This window comes from Dipodomys merriami, unplaced genomic scaffold (genome assembly GCF_024711535.1).
Source record: "Dipodomys merriami isolate MVZ:Mamm:240054 unplaced genomic scaffold, mDipMer1.0.p SCAF_4, whole genome shotgun sequence".
Classification (NCBI taxonomy): Eukaryota; Metazoa; Chordata; class Mammalia; order Rodentia; family Heteromyidae; genus Dipodomys; species Dipodomys merriami.
Window position 1 is genome coordinate 3,801,280 of NW_027205603.1, and position 16,601 is coordinate 3,817,880.

Genomic DNA, 16,601 nt, shown 5'->3' on the forward strand with positions numbered 1-16,601 from the left:
TTCTTTTTGGATAATGTCTCCTCTTCCCTTGCTCTCTCCCAGTTTTTCCCTCCTTCTGTACCAGATTTCCCTCCCATCCCCACCTACAAGTTGTATGGTTCATTTTCGACAGTGTCTAGTGAGCACCATTGCTGTGTTTGTTTACCCTTTGTTCCTCCATTTCTGTGGATCACTTTGATTTTTAACTTCCCTTTCTTGACGTGTGTGTGTGTGTGTGTGTGTGTGTGTGTGTGTGTGTGTGTGTACAGTGCACACTCTCTTTATAAATACCTTCATAAAGTCCATAAACTTTTTGTTTCCCAGAGAGTTGTTGAGATGGGGTCTTATATGTAGACTAGATTGGACAATCCCTCTGGTTTCTGCTTCTCAAATGCTGAGATTACAGGCATAGGCTACCACACCTAGCTCTTCATAAATATTTTGCATGTCATTTTTTTTCTTTTTTTTTTTTTTTTTTGTGATGTACTGGGGCTTCAATTGTGGGCTTTGGGCTCTTGCTTGGCCTTTTCTGCTCAAGACTGCATTCTGTGTAAGCCACACCTCCATTTCTGGCTTTTTGCTGGTTAGTGGGAGATAGGAGTCTTGGATTTATTTGTTCAGGCTGGTTTCAAACTTTGAGCTTTAGATTGCAGCCTCCTTAGTAGCTAGGATCACAGGTGTGAGCCACCAACACCCAGTGGTTGAAACCAATTTGAATGGCAGTCATTAAGATACAGTCTTAGAATGAAATTGTTTATTAGACTTTCTTGATGTTTATATTACATTTTTTTTTTTCTGTTTACAGCTTGTTCTCCGGAAATGGTGTGAATTAATACCTGGGGCTGAGTTCCGATGTTTTGTCAAAGAAAACAAGCTTATTGGTGAGTACCCTTGAAAGTTGTCTTTTGTTTTTCTTTGGCAGGGAGAGAGGGAGGAGTGCTAGGGATTGAACCCAGAGCTTCATGTGCAGTAGGCAAGCTCTCTACCACTGAGCTATAGCCTCAGCTGGAAAGAAAAAAATATAGCCATGTTGTTGTGGATGTCTTTTTGTTGTTGTTTATTTCTTTGGTTTGTATATATGTTTTTATGTGTGCATATGCCAGTCTTGGGACTTGAACTCAGGCCTTGCCCTCTTGCTTAAGGCTAGTACTCTACCACTTGAGCAGTACCTCTAGTCTAGCATTTTGCTGATTAATTGGAAGGTATCAGACTTTCTTTTGCTTGGACTAGCTTTGTTCTTTGGATCTCAGCCTCCTGAGTAGCTAGATGTGAGCCACTGTGCCAGTTAGGATTTCATTCTTTATTGCTGAATTGTATATTCCTTTGTGTGTATATCCCAATTGTACATTTGTACATATGTATTAAGACATCACATTATTGGCTGGGAATGTGACTCAGTGGTAGAGTGCTTACCTAGCATGCATGAAGCCCTGGATTTGATTCCTTAGTACCATGTACACAGAAAAAGCCAGAAAAGTGTCTCTGTGGCTCAAGTGGTAGAGTGCTAGCCTGGAGCAAAAAATGCTCAGGGACAGTGCCCAGGCCCTGAGTTCAAGCCCCAGGACTGGCAAAATAAAAAAATAATAATAAAATAAAATAAAACATCACATTATGCTGTGTGTGTGATACAATGAATCCTGTCTGTCTGGGTTCTAAAGAGGAAGAGGAGAGTGGGGCTGTTCCCAGTAGAGCATAGTTGTGATTTACCATTTTCATCATTATTGTAAACACCATTAAAGGCCAAGTTTTTTTTTTAACTTTTTTTCACCTATTATTATTGTATTATTTATTATCTAGCAGAAAGTATGTGGAAAAATAAGAAAATTAACAGGCACTTGTTTTCTTTCCTAGCAGATTAATACTCCTTTTGCTATGAACTATGCAAATTAAGCATTGGAGATAATTTGCTCTTTCCAAGTTTCTGTCCCTATTGTCGTCCTCTTGGCCTGTGGTTAAGGAGGGAGTCCAGGCAACAGTTCCTTCAGTGGGCTGGAATGCCAGCATCCCTTTGCAAAGGAAAGTTTGCTTTCCCATGACTTGACAGAGCAGGCCTGTGGAGGCAGAGTAGCGTGTGCAGACAAGGAAAAGCCTGCCTCTGTGAAACCTTCCATGAATATGGCCACATGCCTGTTGAAGATAAGTTGGAATTTTTTTAGAAGTGGAAGTGAGTATCATTTTGCAAAGATTTTCTTGGAAAAAATCAAAGTACCATAGTTGATATATATGCAGGTTTAAAATTTTGACTTTATTTTTTTTAATTTGGCTGTTCCTGGGGCTTGAACTTGGGGCTGGGCGCTGTCCCTGAGCTTTTGTACTCAAGGCTAGCGCTCTACCTCTTGAGCCACAGCTCTACTTCCACCTTTTTTGATAGTTTTTGGAGATGAGTCTCATGGACTTTTCCTGCCTGGGCTGGTTTTGAACCACAACACTCAGATTGACTCTAATTTTCTTGTATAGCAGGCTTTGTTGACTGAATCCTTCCCTTTATATTAAGTAAAAACATTTACAAAAGTGAGAATGCAGACAGCATAGAACGTCGGATTCAGCATTCACCTCTCCGTGTAAGATCTGCGGTCAGTGTGTGTCCTGTCATACTCATTTGATTTGTCTTCTGATCTTTCAGTTTTCTTGAAAGATACATTTAGCTAGATGCTACTGACGCATGCCTGTCATCTGGAGGATTGTAGTTTGAAACCAGCCCAGGCAGAAAAGTCCTAAGGAACTTTCTCCAATTAACCAGAAAAAGCTAAACTGGAGGCATGGCTCAAATGATAGAGTGAGTGCCAGCTGTGAATAAGAAAGCCAAGTGAGCGAGGGGCCTTGGCCTGGGGTGCAAATCTTGGTATAACGGGGAGGAAGGGAGTTTAAATCACACATTTTCTTTTTTGTTTTTTAGAGACTAGTATAATAACAAAATTCAAACTGTTTTCTCATCAGGAATTTCTCAGAGGGATTATACACAATACTATGATCATATTTCTAAACAAAAGGAAGAAATTTGCAGATGCATACAAGACTTTTTCAAGAAACACATACAGTATAAGTTCTTAGATGAAGACTGTGAGTATTTTTTTTTTTTTTTTTTTACTGATTTAAATGTTGCTAATTCTTATTTGAAGGTGCATTTGAAGGGTGAGGTAGCTCAGTGGCAGAGTGTTCATCTAACATGCCTAAGGCCCTGGGATCTGGCCACAAAAAGAAAAAAACTGCATTTGAAGTTATGTTTAAGCCTTGTACAGTATTAATAGCTGGTATTTCTGAGCTTTGTGTGTTTGTTTCACCCTGTTTAATTAGAATTCCTCTTTAAGGGGGCTGGGAAGGTGGCTCAGTGGTAGAGCGCTTGCCTTGCATGCCTGAGGCCCTGGGTTCGATTCCTCAGCACCACGTAAGCAAAAAAGAAAAAAGCCGGAAGTGGAGCTATGGCTCAAGTGGTAGAGCGCTAGCCTTGAGCTGAAGAACTGAGGGACAGCGCCCAGGCCCAGAGCTCAGGCCCCGCAACTGGACCCAAAAAAAAAAAAGATACAATTCCTTTTTAATACTGACAGTTCTCACCTGGCCTTTAATGTGCATTTTACAGGCTCCATCTAGGAGAACAGAGCACTGTTCCTTTTCTAGCTTCCATATTTGAAAGCTTAAAGGCAGCATAGTACACATTTGTGGGTTGATTTTAGGAGTTAAAAGTACACTGTATTTAAAAGCATTTTTATATATCTTAAAATTGCATCTGTGATACATGTTTTTCTCTGCTTGTAGCAGATTTGAGGAGTTCAGCATCAGCCTAGTGTAGGTCTTATGCTTTCTTATGATGTATTTTGTTCCTTTCACTCACAGAATAAGCTATATACGTTCATTTTCAAAATCACAGCTCCCTTTTTCCCATGTGACCAGTTCATGGACAAGCTGGTCAGTGGTGGTGTTAGTGTTGGGTTTGAATTTTTAAGTTCAGAGGATTTTTGTGATTGCAGGTAGAGAATAGGAAACAAAGGTAAGTCCATAAACCAGTGTGTTGGGGAGGGGAGTTTTTTTTTTAATGTTTGAAATGTTGAGATTTAGAAGCAGCAGTAACTCAAGGCCAATTATATTCTGTTTAGTACTAAAGCACACTTGAACTTCACAAGAAAGGATCATGATATATTAGCTTCTTACTGACTTGTCTTTTCTTCTTTACAGTTGTATTTGACATATACAGAGACAGTAGGGTAAGTAAAAGCTCTGGTGGTATGCTTTGAACCAGAAAGCTCTATGTACAGCCATGCTTTGTGGGCAGGTCCCTTGTCCAAGCTACCTTCCAAACCAGCCCCCAACTGGTGGGAGCCCCCGTTGGAAGTCATAGTAGTCCATAGGCAACCCTGAAAATATACCTGACCAGAGGAGACTTACTGTCTTAAATAATGGTGTGCAGAGGTTTTGGGATTACTCATGAAGCAGGTGGTCTCCTACTTTACATCCTTGTCAAGGTCTGGCCCTCCTTAAAATAGTTCCATTAACACTGTTAATTTGTCATTGGACATTTTAGGAATTGTTTTTAGGCAACTAAACAACTTTTAGCATGATTTGATCCACTTTTGTTTTTAAATATGAATGTTATATAGTGTTTTGTAATGTTATAAAATGTTTTATAATTCTTTTCCCTTAATAGGTTTAACATTCTTAATTTAACTTTATCTCCTTAATTGATACATAAATATTATACATTTCTATAGGGGTACTATATGATATTTTAATTTAGAGCCTCAGTTAATACTATTTAATTCAGGGTAAGCATGTCTTCTCTAACATTTATACTTTCTTTATGATGAAAATATTCAAAATCCTTTCTTGCAGTTATTTAAAACATGTCATCCATTAGCACAGCAGAACTTTGTATGCCTATTAACTTAGTACCTGCCTCTCCCTACCTTCCTATTTCTTTTTTTGTTGTTTTTTTGTTGGTCGTGGGTCTTGAACTCTGGGCCTGGGTGCTGTCCCTCAACTCTTCAACTCAAGGCAAACACTCTACCACTTGAGCCACAGCGCCACTTCCGGTTTTCTGGTTGTTTAATGGAGATAAGAGTCTCACTGACCTTCCTGCTCGGGCTGGCTTTGAACCGTGATCCTCAGATCTCAGCCTCCTGAGTAGCTGGGATTACAGGCATGAGCCACCCATGCCCAGCTAGTGCCCCTATTTCTTTTCCCCTCTCCTGGTCCTCACCATTCCCCTTCTCATGTTATAAGATCAACTTGTTTGGATTTCAGATAGGAGGGTGACCATGCCACACTTGTCTTCTATCCTTGGCTTATTTAATTTAACATAAAGACCTCTTGTTCTAGCCATCTTGTTACAGTGGCAGGATCAGACCCTTTTTTATAACCGGATAGAATTCCACTGGGTAAATGCATCACATTTTCTTCATTCATCAATGAAGGACTTGAAGGTTGTTTTGTTTTCTGGTTATTATGAATGGCGCAGCAGTGAACCATGGGAGAGCAGGTGTCTCCCAACCTCCTGTGGACGTATACACAGGAATGGGTTACTGGATTGTATGGTGGTTCTGTTTTTGGTTTTTTGAGGAATCTGGTGCTTTCCATCTGCCTGTACTACTTTCCATTTCCACCAATAGTACAGAAGGGTTTTTTATTTGCTTTTCTTCTTGTCCTCGCCAACACTTCTTTTTGTTGATAGTCAGTCTGACATGAATGAAGTAATATCTTTTAATGTGTTTTTAATTTTCAGTAAAATACAATTTGTATGATGTCTTCCAGGTTTTTGTTTGGGGGAAGGATAGGTTGTTTGGTTTGATTTGAAACAGGGCCTTGCTGTGTAACCCATCCAGGCAGGCCTAGACTTTAAGATCCTGATGCTTATCTTCCAAGTGCTGGAGTGAAAGGCATGCAGCTCTACATCCAGCTTGTATGTCTTCTTCTGAGAAATAGCTAATGATTTTTGAATCTTTAAGGTGATGAAAACATCATGATTAAAAAAGAAAATCCTGATTTAGTAAAGAAATAAAATTTCACTGTCCAAAACAGATAATCTTGTCAAAGAACTTTCGGTTTTGCCTGTTGGCCTGTGATCATTGCTTAGCTGTTCAGAAGAGAGCAGAGTTGTTCAGACGTGTGCTCTTTTGCATTCCCCATTGCAACAGCAGAGTGTTTCTTACTCCCCTCCGCCTCATGGTGCTGATGCCCAGTACCTTTGAATCACTCTAGACAAGAGGCTGTGGCCCATAGGGTCATGTCCCCACACAGCTGTTACCTGCTTGCCTCAGCTAAATCAACAGGCAACCCTGTACTTTCACCTGTCTGTCGCCCAGCCTCCAGCATGATGGTAGCTACTGGGAGTTAGAAAGAAGGGCTATAAAGAAACTTTAGGCAAGAGGAGGAATGTTACTTGGCGGTTTCAACTCTGCTAATGAATTTTAGAAAAGGGTGGAAAGCAGCTCTGAGAGGATGGATAGAAATCAGATCTCACAGGCAAATGTCCAGGCTTCTTGCTCTGGGCTGCTTGATATGAGGCAACTCAGATCAAGTTTGTGATGTACTGGATGCCATGTTCTAACCAGAAGCCAGGAACAGGATAATCTTTGCTCTAGGGGCATTGATCTTCACATAGGGACTGCGGACACGCAGGGTTCAAGCTGTTAGTGAGTGTTCAATCAGCCCACTCCTCTGAAGGACTTTTTTCTTATTTAATTCACTAACTCATTTAATCTGTATAATCCTGCGGCATATATATTATCTGTCTACATTGTACACGAACTAGGGCACTTTTATCATTTATTGGCAGTTAACAAACGTTGAAGTAGCAAAGGTATCTCAGTATGTCCCTGGCAAAATTCCCAGGCTGTCAGGTAGACATAGGTTTCTGACTTGGTAAAAGACTTACTGGGTGTCGAAGTTGGACATGTATATAAGTTATTACTGCTGTGACTTGCCAAACTGAAACTAGTTCTACATTTTTTTTTTTTTTTTTTTGTCGGTCATGGGGCTTGAACTCTGGGCTTGGGCGCTGTCCCTCAGCTCTTCAGCTCAAGGCGAGTGCTCTACCACTTGAGCTACAGCGCCACTTCCGGTTTTCTGGTGGTTTATTGGAGATAGGAGTCTCACGGTCTCTCCTGCCCGGGCTGGCTTTGAACCGCGATCCTCAGATCTCAGCCTCCTGAGTAGCTAGGATTACAGGCGTGAGCCACCAGCGCCCAGCTAGTTCTACATTTTTAAAAGCAACAAACATGCCAGTATCAACATCCTGACAGCTTCTGTTAAGGGACTGAAACCATATTGGCCAACTCATTTCATTTACTAACAACACTTGTGTCAGAGTTTGGTAAACATATTCTTGAATATATTATTTTGTGGCTGTTGCAGCAAGCAGACTCTTGTGTAACTCTGTTGCACGTGTACCTGAAGTGTTTCGGTTTGGCCATCCCTGACACGACTTGTCCATGTGGCTGCACAGTTTGCCTCAGTATGGAGGGAGTCTCGCCATCCCATACCAGTATGCACCAGCATGGTCCATCCATTCACAGAGCCAGGGTTCACACTGTGATACACGCTTTCACCAGCTCCTGAAGTGATAATACACACAATTTACAATGGTTGTCTTGGATTTCTCTCTCTCTCTCTCTCTCTCTCTCTCTCTCTCTCTCTCTGTATATATGTTTGTGTGTTCATGTACCAGTCTAGGCACCTTTCCTGAGTTTTTGTGCTCAGGGCTAGAGCTCTACTTTTCTGAGCCACAGCTCCATTTCTGGCTTTTGTTTTTGGAAATCTCAACAGACTTTCCTGTTGGATTCGAACTGTAATCCTCAGATCTCAGTCTCCTGAGTAGCTGGGATTACAGGCATGAGCCACTAGCATCTAGCTTTGTCTTGGATTCTTAAAAGCTTATTCTGGTTCTCCTTATGATTCTCAGCTATGAGTGCTGTTGCTAACTTTTAGTTTTATTTCTTTATGGGTTGAATATATCTATCTCATTCTGAGTCTTCGATTGTCAAAATTGACTTTGGAACTTGGTCAGTCTTTTGTAAATGTTCCATGTGTGCTTGAAAAACAAAGCAATTTTTAGTATGTACAGTATTCTACAAATGTCTTTAGATCAAGCTTGTTAATATTGTTCAGTTCTTCTATTTGTGGAATAAATAATTTTGAGGATTCCTTCAGAATTATATATTTTAGAGAAATGGATGGGAAAATAGATGAACAATATTGACAATGAATTGATAACCAGTGAAACTGACAAGGAAGAAGTGGAGTTTTTTTTATACTATTTTCCTACTTTTGTATACAATTTTTTTTTTTTACATTTTTCTCTTTTTTCCAGTACTGGGGCTCAAACCCCAGTAGGCATCTGCTCTACCATGGAGTAACACTCCCAGTTCAAAAATCTTCACATTTAAATGCTTGTCTTGAAAACTGGTACATTAAATAAAAAAGAATAACTCCTTACCCCTTCCCTTTATTATTATTTTTTATCTACTTGATTTATTAGTTAGGGGCAATATATGTTTTTGTTTTTTATTTTCACCAGTCCTGGGCTTGAACTCAGAGCCTGGGCGCCGTCCCTGAACTTCTTTTGCTCAAGGCTAACACTCTACCACTTGAGCCACTTTTTCTCTGTATATGGTGCTGAGGAATCAAACCCAGGGCTTCATGCATGCTCTACCACTAAGCCACCTTTCTAGCCCGCAATATATGTTAAATCTTTTGCTTTCTGAATTTATGTTGATAGACATACTGGCTTTTCTGGGTTAGCCTTTCATTGTTGTGGCAAAATACAACATATAAACCTCTTAAGAAGAAGAAACATTTGTTTGGCTCGTGATTTCAGAGTTTTCAGTCCAGCCTTACTTGGCTGTGTTACTGTGGTAAGGTAAGAGCATTGGCAAGAAGGGGAGAGTGGAACAGGCTGCTCATCTGGCATCAGGGAGCAGAGAGAGAACAAGGCTGTTCTTGTTCTCAAGGCTCCGGCTTCCTGCTCGTTCCATCCAACCTCTCTTCTCCCTCTAATGGGAGATCTTCCCCTCTCTTGCTGTCCCAGCCCTGGAGTTTTTCCCTATACATCCTTCCCTGAGGTTTCAGTCACCTGAAGTCACTACTTGGGTCTCAGAACCTTCTTCACCTGTCTGCTCCTGTGCAGGTTCAAACCCCATGCCCTGGGTTCCTGGGAAGGGCTCCACTCCCAGGTCCCCACAGCTGTTTATACCTTTACATCTGTTTTGCAGATTTCCTTTCTGGCTCCTATTTACATTTATGCATTTAAAAGGATTAATTTAGCCTGACTTGCATCTGGTTTCAAGTAGGTAGCTTTTGAAGTTTCTTTAACCCACATTTTGCTGGTGCCCTCATGTATTTTACATTCAAGCCAAAATAACTTTCCAGGTGCCACTGGGTGTCCTGGATGTGCACAGGTGGCCCCTTCTCTGAGGGGTCCCAAAGGAATGATCTTTTCACCTCACTTTAGAGATCTGGAGGGTTGCCATTCAGGGACAATAATACCAGAATATATACTGCTTGTTTTTTATTTTATCCTTTTTTTTTTTTTTTTCTGTCTACTCCAGGGGAAGGTGTGGTTAATTGACTTTAATCCATTTGGCGAAGTCACCGATTCCTTGCTGTTTACTTGGGAAGAACTGGTATCTGGGAGGAACTTAAAAGGAGAAGTTAGTGAAGCTGATGCTCAGGAGCAGGTGAGACATTTCTTTAAAAAGATATAAAGAAGCCGGGCGCTGGTGGCTCACGCCTGTAATCCTAGCTACTCAGGAGGCTGAGATCTGAGGATCGCGGTTCAAAGCCAGCCCGGGCAGGAGAGACCGTGAGACTCCTATCTCCAATAAACCACCAGAAAACCGGAAGTGGAGCTGTAGCTCAAGTGGTAGAGCGCTAGCCTTGAGCTGAAGAGCTGAGGGACAGCGCCCAGGCTCAGAGTTCAAGCCCCACGACCGACAAAAAAAAAAAAAAAAAAACAAAAAAAAGATATAAAGAAACCCTCTTCATCCATGCACTGATTGCTTGCTTGTTCTTTAACCACGTGGAGAAGCAGTGACTGGGGTGGATGGGAGGTGAAGAGTAAACCCAGCCTTGCTCTGGTACTTACTGTCTTTGAGGTGACAGTATGACTTGATCATTTTATTCTAGGAAATACTGCTAACCCAGTGCATTTTTTCTTATTCAGTTGTACCCAACATGGGTTCAGTTCATTGTCTCTGTCAGTGGCCCTGTGTCTGCAAAACCATGCCTTTCCCACTGTGACATTCTCTATCATGGAAGGTCCTGCTCAGCTTTCTCTTAAAAAAAAAAAAAAAAATATATATATATATATATATATATATATATATATATATTGTTATTATAAAGGTGATGTCCAGTGGGGTTACAGTTACATAAGTCAGGTAATGAGTACATTTCTTTTGGATAATGTCCCCCCTTCTCTCGCTCTCTCCCAATTTTTCCTTCCTATTCACACCTACAAGTTGTCTAATGAGTTCAGCTTCCACTTCCTTGTCCACAGGGCTAGTCCCACCTCCTGACAGTGCTCTTGGATCCTCCATCCCATAGCTCCTTCCCTTCCGCCTCTCTCCTAGGAAAAGAGAATTCACTAAGCTGAACTGTGAGCAAAATTGCAAACATCTCTGCCCCTGCAAAGCTTGAGCTCTCTGCCTGCTCAGCTCAGTATGGGGAGAGATTTCTTTGGGGTTCCATCCTTCTAGTGCCTGTGCAGCGTTCTCAGTCTTTCCGTGCCCTCTCCACCAGGGTTCAGTCATGTTTAGATGTTAGATGGCTTCCACCTTATAAAAACACAGAAACACTGTACCCAGCCACTCTATTTCTCCTATCTTCACAGCCAAACCTATTTTTGTCTTTTGGCTGGTCCTGGGGCTGAACTCACGGGCTGGGTACTGTCCCTGATCTTTTGTGCTCCTGGATAGCAATCTACCAATTGAGCTACAGCTCCACTTCCAGCTTTTTTTTTTCCTTAATGGAGATAAGAATCCCCCAGACATTCCTTCCCTGGCTGGCTTCAAACAGCAATCCTGAGATCTCAGCCTCCTGAGTAGCTAGAATTACAGGTGTGAGCCACCACCCCAGCACCAAATTTTCTTTAAGTTTATATTGCTTTTTTCCCCCCTGGATATACTAGTAGTACACACTGACTTTTGAAGAAAATTATAAATTATCTATTGTCTTGCCACCTGGAGGAATGCTGTTTCTATTTTGGTATGTAAGGGCATATACTTGCATATAAGCCTTTTAAAAAAAATAAATGCACTTATGCTACAATTGTTTCTTGGGTTTTGAGTTAGTATTTACCTAGTGAGCATTCTATATCGTAAAAGAAAAGTTTTAGTCCTACATAATCATTTAAGAAAACAGAGGGCAAGGAAGAGGCTGGGAAATCCTTTCACCTGCCAATTGCAGTCCGTTTGGTACATTTACCTGTACCATACTGTATGGTACCTTCCATACTCTTAAAAATTGCCTATTGATTTGCCTATGTGCCACATTAGGCTAATTTTCTGAGAGCGAGGATAGTGTCCTTCCAATTGTTGACACACTGATAATGTTTGTCAGTTCAATCAGTGAAGGAATTTGTTTTTTTGGGTTTTTTTGGGTCTAGTCATGGGGCCTGAACTCTGGGCCTGGGCGCTGTCCCTCAGCTCTTCAGCTCAAGGCTAGCGCTCTACCACTTGAACCACAGCACCACTTCCAGCTTTTTTCTTTTTGCTTATGTGGTGCTGAGGAATCGAACCCAGGGCCTCATGCATGCAAGGCAAGCGCTCTACCACTGAGCCACCTTCCCAGCCCCGCAGTGAAGGAATTTGATTCTACTGCTGTCTCACAGTAGTAAGCCACTAAACCAAGGAAACAAGAAAAGACAATGTAAGCTTTTCAGGGGTTAAATATAAAGGAAACAATTATTGGGTAGAAACAGCTTGTACAAGATTAACTTTGTGGCCCAAATTCTTTCATTCGCTCACTCATTCATTCTACATAGTAGAGGTTGAAGTGGCCAAAAGGGAAGTAGGACGGGGCTCCTGGCTCCTTCCCTAGCACCTCCTCCTGCTTTTCCCATCAGTGCTGAGGCCACGGAGGCCTGGCCTTCCCTCTGTTCTGCGTAGCTAAAGCCCAGCTTTGTGTAAAGGTCTTCACTCTAGTTGCCACTGCCTCTGAAGCCTGCCCTGCCCCCAGACCTCTGGAGTCTCACTTCCCCCTGTTTACGTCTCAGCCCAGTTGTCCCGCTCTAGCAAGGTCCTCTTTGGCCACCCTAGGAGGAGTCCCATCAGCATCCTCTTAGTACCAGGCCTTGAGGCTGGTACTAACACTTTTTACTCTCTGAAATGGTTTTGGTCACTTATTTGTTCTCTTCTGGCTGGTCTCCTGATCTTAGTTACCAGTTTATCTCTCATCCCTAGAACCAGGTCCAGCTCAAGTGTTTTCTGTCAGGTGATTGTTCTGCTTTCTAGGCTCCAGGGTCATCCTCCATTCCTGGAAGACAAGTTCCTGGCTTGTCTTCCTCTGCTTAGACGCTGACCATCCTTGCCTATATTTCCACATCAGGAGTTCCAAGGCTTCTGCTTCTGAAATCCTTTATGGCACAAGACAGCATGTAAATAATTATAAGCAAGTTTCTAAGCAAGTACATGAAGGAATGAATTTGAAGACTTGTTAAATATACTACCTGGATTTAGTTTTACAAAGATATTGAGACAGTTATAAGTAAAAGAATGTAGCGGGCTGGGAAGGTGGCTCAGTGGTAGAGCGCTTGCCTTGCATGCATGAGGCCCTGGGTTCGATTCCTCAGCACCACATAAGCAAAAAGACAAAAGCTGGAAGTGGCGCTATGGCTCAAGTGGTAGAGCACTAGCCTTGAGCTGAAGAGTTGAGGGACAGTGCCCAGGTCCAGAGTTCAGGCCCCACGACTGGACCCCCCCCAAAAAAAAACACAACAAAAAAACAAACAAAAAATGTAGGGAGCTCAAAGAACTTACTTGTCCTGCAATGAGGTATTCTGTAGTACTCATACTTTATTCCTAAAACAATAGTGATTATACAGGGTCTGGCTGATGTGAGGTTGTGTGAACCACTGTACACAGTAGCCCTGCACCGTAGAGTTTACAAGTCAACCTGACTCTTCATGAATATGATTGTTAGATGCCTTCTATTTTCTAGTGGGTCTGTAGAATTATTTTAAATTCCTGGTGTCTTCTTTTACTTGAGTCTTCTTATCTTCCTTATCTAACACAGAAGAGAATATGGGCATTGAAATTATGTCCAGATCTTTTTTTTTTTAGTTTGGAGAATAGACTTAAATAAATGACTCCCAGGCTTCCCTGGCTTCTCTTTGTCCAGGATTCTCCAGCTTTCCGCTGTACAGACAGTGAAGTCACAGTGCAGCCTAGCCCCTATCTGAGCTACGGCCTGCCCAAGGACTTCGTAGACCTCTCCACCGGGGAAGACGCACACAAGCTGATAGATTTCCTTAAGCTGGTAAAGTATATATATATATATATGTATATATATATTCCATAGGTGGTTCAGTTTTTCAAGTTGGTTGTCAAGTGCACTTTTTCACATTTCATTTTAGCCTTATACCAGCCAGACTTTTATTTCATGATCATCCATTCAAGAGTCAGAATCACTGACTTCCATCATTGCACAATAAAATATGGAGTGTGAGCTGAAGGAATAATTTGTTGATTGGAATGATAGGAAGGGTCCTTACGTCGTAAGATTGTTGTAAGATTTTCATGATACTTCTAGCTTTAATGTATGTGTTGTTGTCTTGGGGCTGCAAGAAGTCAAGTTTCTGCTGTGCTTACTCAGGGAAGAGTGTAACTCTTTGTACTTGTTTCCCTGTGAGTCTGTGTGGAAAAATGCAAATACTGGATCTAAAAGACCAACAGACCCTTGGTTTCCTTCCACAGCAAAGAAATCAGCAAGAGGAGGACTGAGTGCTAGTTGAAGACTAAGCTAAGGAGGAAGTGTGGCTTCTTCAGGATACTGGTTTTGTGGACACCAACTTCCTCCAGACTAATGGGTGGGGCGGGCAGTGTGGGAGTCAGAGCTTTTTATATTTGTGGGAGGGGAGGGACTTTGCTATCTGTAATGGAGATCTTAAGTGTATAAAACCATACTGTTCTAATAATAAAATAACTTTCTATGATATACTTTCTTCTTCTGGCTCAGTCTGTTTAGATTTATCTGTGTTTTCTTTGCTGCTGTTTTCATATCTACCAGACAGATGGTTGAATTTATTTTTAGTATATGAAATGGATTCTTTCCTAATCATTATTTCTCCATTTAAAAACAAAACTGTATATTACAATAGAAAATACTTGTACCTTGAGGGTTTTCATCTGATTTTACTTCCAAATGAAGCTATCTACAGAACGAATCTGCCTGCAAAATTGGAAACTTCTCATACTATCCAACAGTCATGAAAAGCATATTGGAGTTTTAGAGGATGGAGAGTCCCTTCCCCATCCTCTCCCCCCAACCCCTACCTTTTTCTTTTGTACCAATCCTGGGGCTTGAATTGAGGGCCTGGGCGCTGTCCCTGAGCTTTTGTAAAAGCTCAAGGCTAGCACTCTACCACTTGAGCCATAGCTCCCCCTCTGATTTTTTTGTGGTTAATTGGAAATAAGAATCTCATGGACTTTCCTTCCTGGTCTGGCTTTGAATTGCAATCCAGAGATCTCAGCATCCTAAGTAGCTAGGATTACAGGTGTGAACCACCAATGCCCAGCTGATAGTCTCTTTTTAAAAGCCCACCAGTTTAGTAATTATTCTGTCGTGCCTAAACAATGATCTAGGTGAGCTGTGATTCCCCGAGGACTCACTGTCTGCCCAGGAGTGAGGACAGGGCCTTGCAGCTTCCCAGGGAGCCTGGGCTAGCATGCTGCCAAGAATATCACACTGCATGGTGTCTCTTCACACACAGGAACGTGTGAGCCAGCCACGGGGGATGGAGGAGCAAGAAAGTGCGGAGCTTCCCCCTCATGCATGTTAAAGACAGGTTCTTTTTGGTTATCTCTATAGTTTCTTGAACTCAGTATTTGGTGTTTCAACTAATGCATTATTAGGTACCTTTCTGAAGCCAATTGTTTGAGATATGGGTGCTTTGAAAATATTTCTTTTGTAAAACTGTTTGTGGGTGTTTTTTAACCCATGATAGAGGGAATTTGTATCATGAGTCCATTTCAATTTAGCCCTCGAAATAGGCTTTGTCTTCTTTAACCAGGAAGAATAAAATACCACTGTTAAACATGTAGTGACCAAAAAGCTAACGGGTGGATGGAGTGCTGGGGCTATGCGTGTGGCTGCGGTGACTCATTCAGCAGGTACTTGTTGGGCCCAAGACGCTGAGGTGCTGGGGGAGCCTGAATGTACCTGCTCCACCAACCTAGCACTGACGAGCCAGTAACAGAAGTCCTGATGAACAGGGATGAAATGGACTGGATGGCAATGAGCATGGATACAGACGTCTGCTTTGCTGGGCAAAGGAATAGTACTGAATAGACAGAATGTGAGGAACCCAGCTCTATGAAGAAGGAAAGCACTTCACACAGGACAAGTATTTACACAGGACAAGTACTCCACATAGGATAAGTATTTCACACAGGACAAGAACTCACAGGACAAGTACTCCACACAGAAGATAGGCTCTCTACATAGGACAAGCACTCTATACAGAACAAGCACTGGCACAGGAAAAGCACTCCACACAGGATAAGCACTGGCACAGGACAAGCACTCACAGGACAAGTACTCTACATGGGTAAGCCCTCTCACTGGACAAACACTTGCACTGGGCAAGTACTCACACAGGACAGTACTCCGTAGGACAAGTTCTCCACACAGGACAAGCACTCGCACCAGAGGAGTACTCCACACAGGACAATTACCCACACTAGACAAGCATTCACATGGGACAAGTACTCATTCAGGCCCTAATAGGAGAAGGCTCTGGTTGAGATGCAGCAACTCAGAAGATGAGGATGAGCAAGGAGAGAGTGACAGGCTTTGGCCATGCAGGGCGTTTGCCCACTGAAGTGAAAGGTGACGTCACTGTAAAGGCATGCATAAAGGAGTGACGAATCTAATGTATGGGCTGGGAATGTGGCTTAGTGGTAGAGTGCTTGCCTAGCATCCACAGCCCTGGGTTGGATTCCTCAGCTCCACATAAACAGAAAAAGCTGGACGTGGTGCTGTGGCTCAAGTGATAGATGCTAGCCTTGAGCAAAAGAAGCTTAGGGACAGTGCCCAGACCCTGAGTTCAAGCCCCAGGACTGTCAAGGAAAAGAATCTAATGTATAGTTTTTGAAGTTTTCTGATTTCTGTGTGAAGCAGGGAAGGATAATCAGGAGGATACTGTAAGAACTAAAATATTTTCTGTCAAAGTGAATCATTGCTTCCTTCCATCAACCTGTGAGTTTTTCTGAAAAGATCCTGCTATGGCCATGTGTCTTGGACTCCATCAATTGTATTTTTAGTTACTTCCTGTTCTGGTTACATTCTGTTGCAAGTTCACTGAGTTTTAGCTACACCCTGTTAATTAAGCTAATTTTTAAAAAAAATCCTCTTTATGCTATCCAATTGACAAGATTGTGAGCCTAAGTTTTGACCAATTGGAACAGGGGCAGTAT

General features: G+C 42.1%; 1 protein-coding gene across 1 annotated transcript in view; it reads left to right on the top strand.

Moving 5' to 3' along the window:
• Cdc123 (cell division cycle 123) overlaps window positions 1-14,094 on the top strand; it is a 37,101-nt gene extending 23,007 nt beyond the window's left edge. The window contains exons 8-13 of the mRNA XM_069990359.1: window positions 785-860; window positions 2,917-3,039; window positions 4,150-4,178; window positions 9,516-9,644; window positions 13,306-13,443; window positions 13,881-14,094. Coding sequence (XP_069846460.1) covers window positions 785-860; window positions 2,917-3,039; window positions 4,150-4,178; window positions 9,516-9,644; window positions 13,306-13,443; window positions 13,881-13,907 — 522 coding nt within the window. The 3' untranslated portion in view covers window positions 13,908-14,094. The remainder of the gene's footprint in view (window positions 1-784; window positions 861-2,916; window positions 3,040-4,149; window positions 4,179-9,515; window positions 9,645-13,305; window positions 13,444-13,880) is intronic.
• Window positions 14,095-16,601: the final 2,507 nt, after the last annotated feature.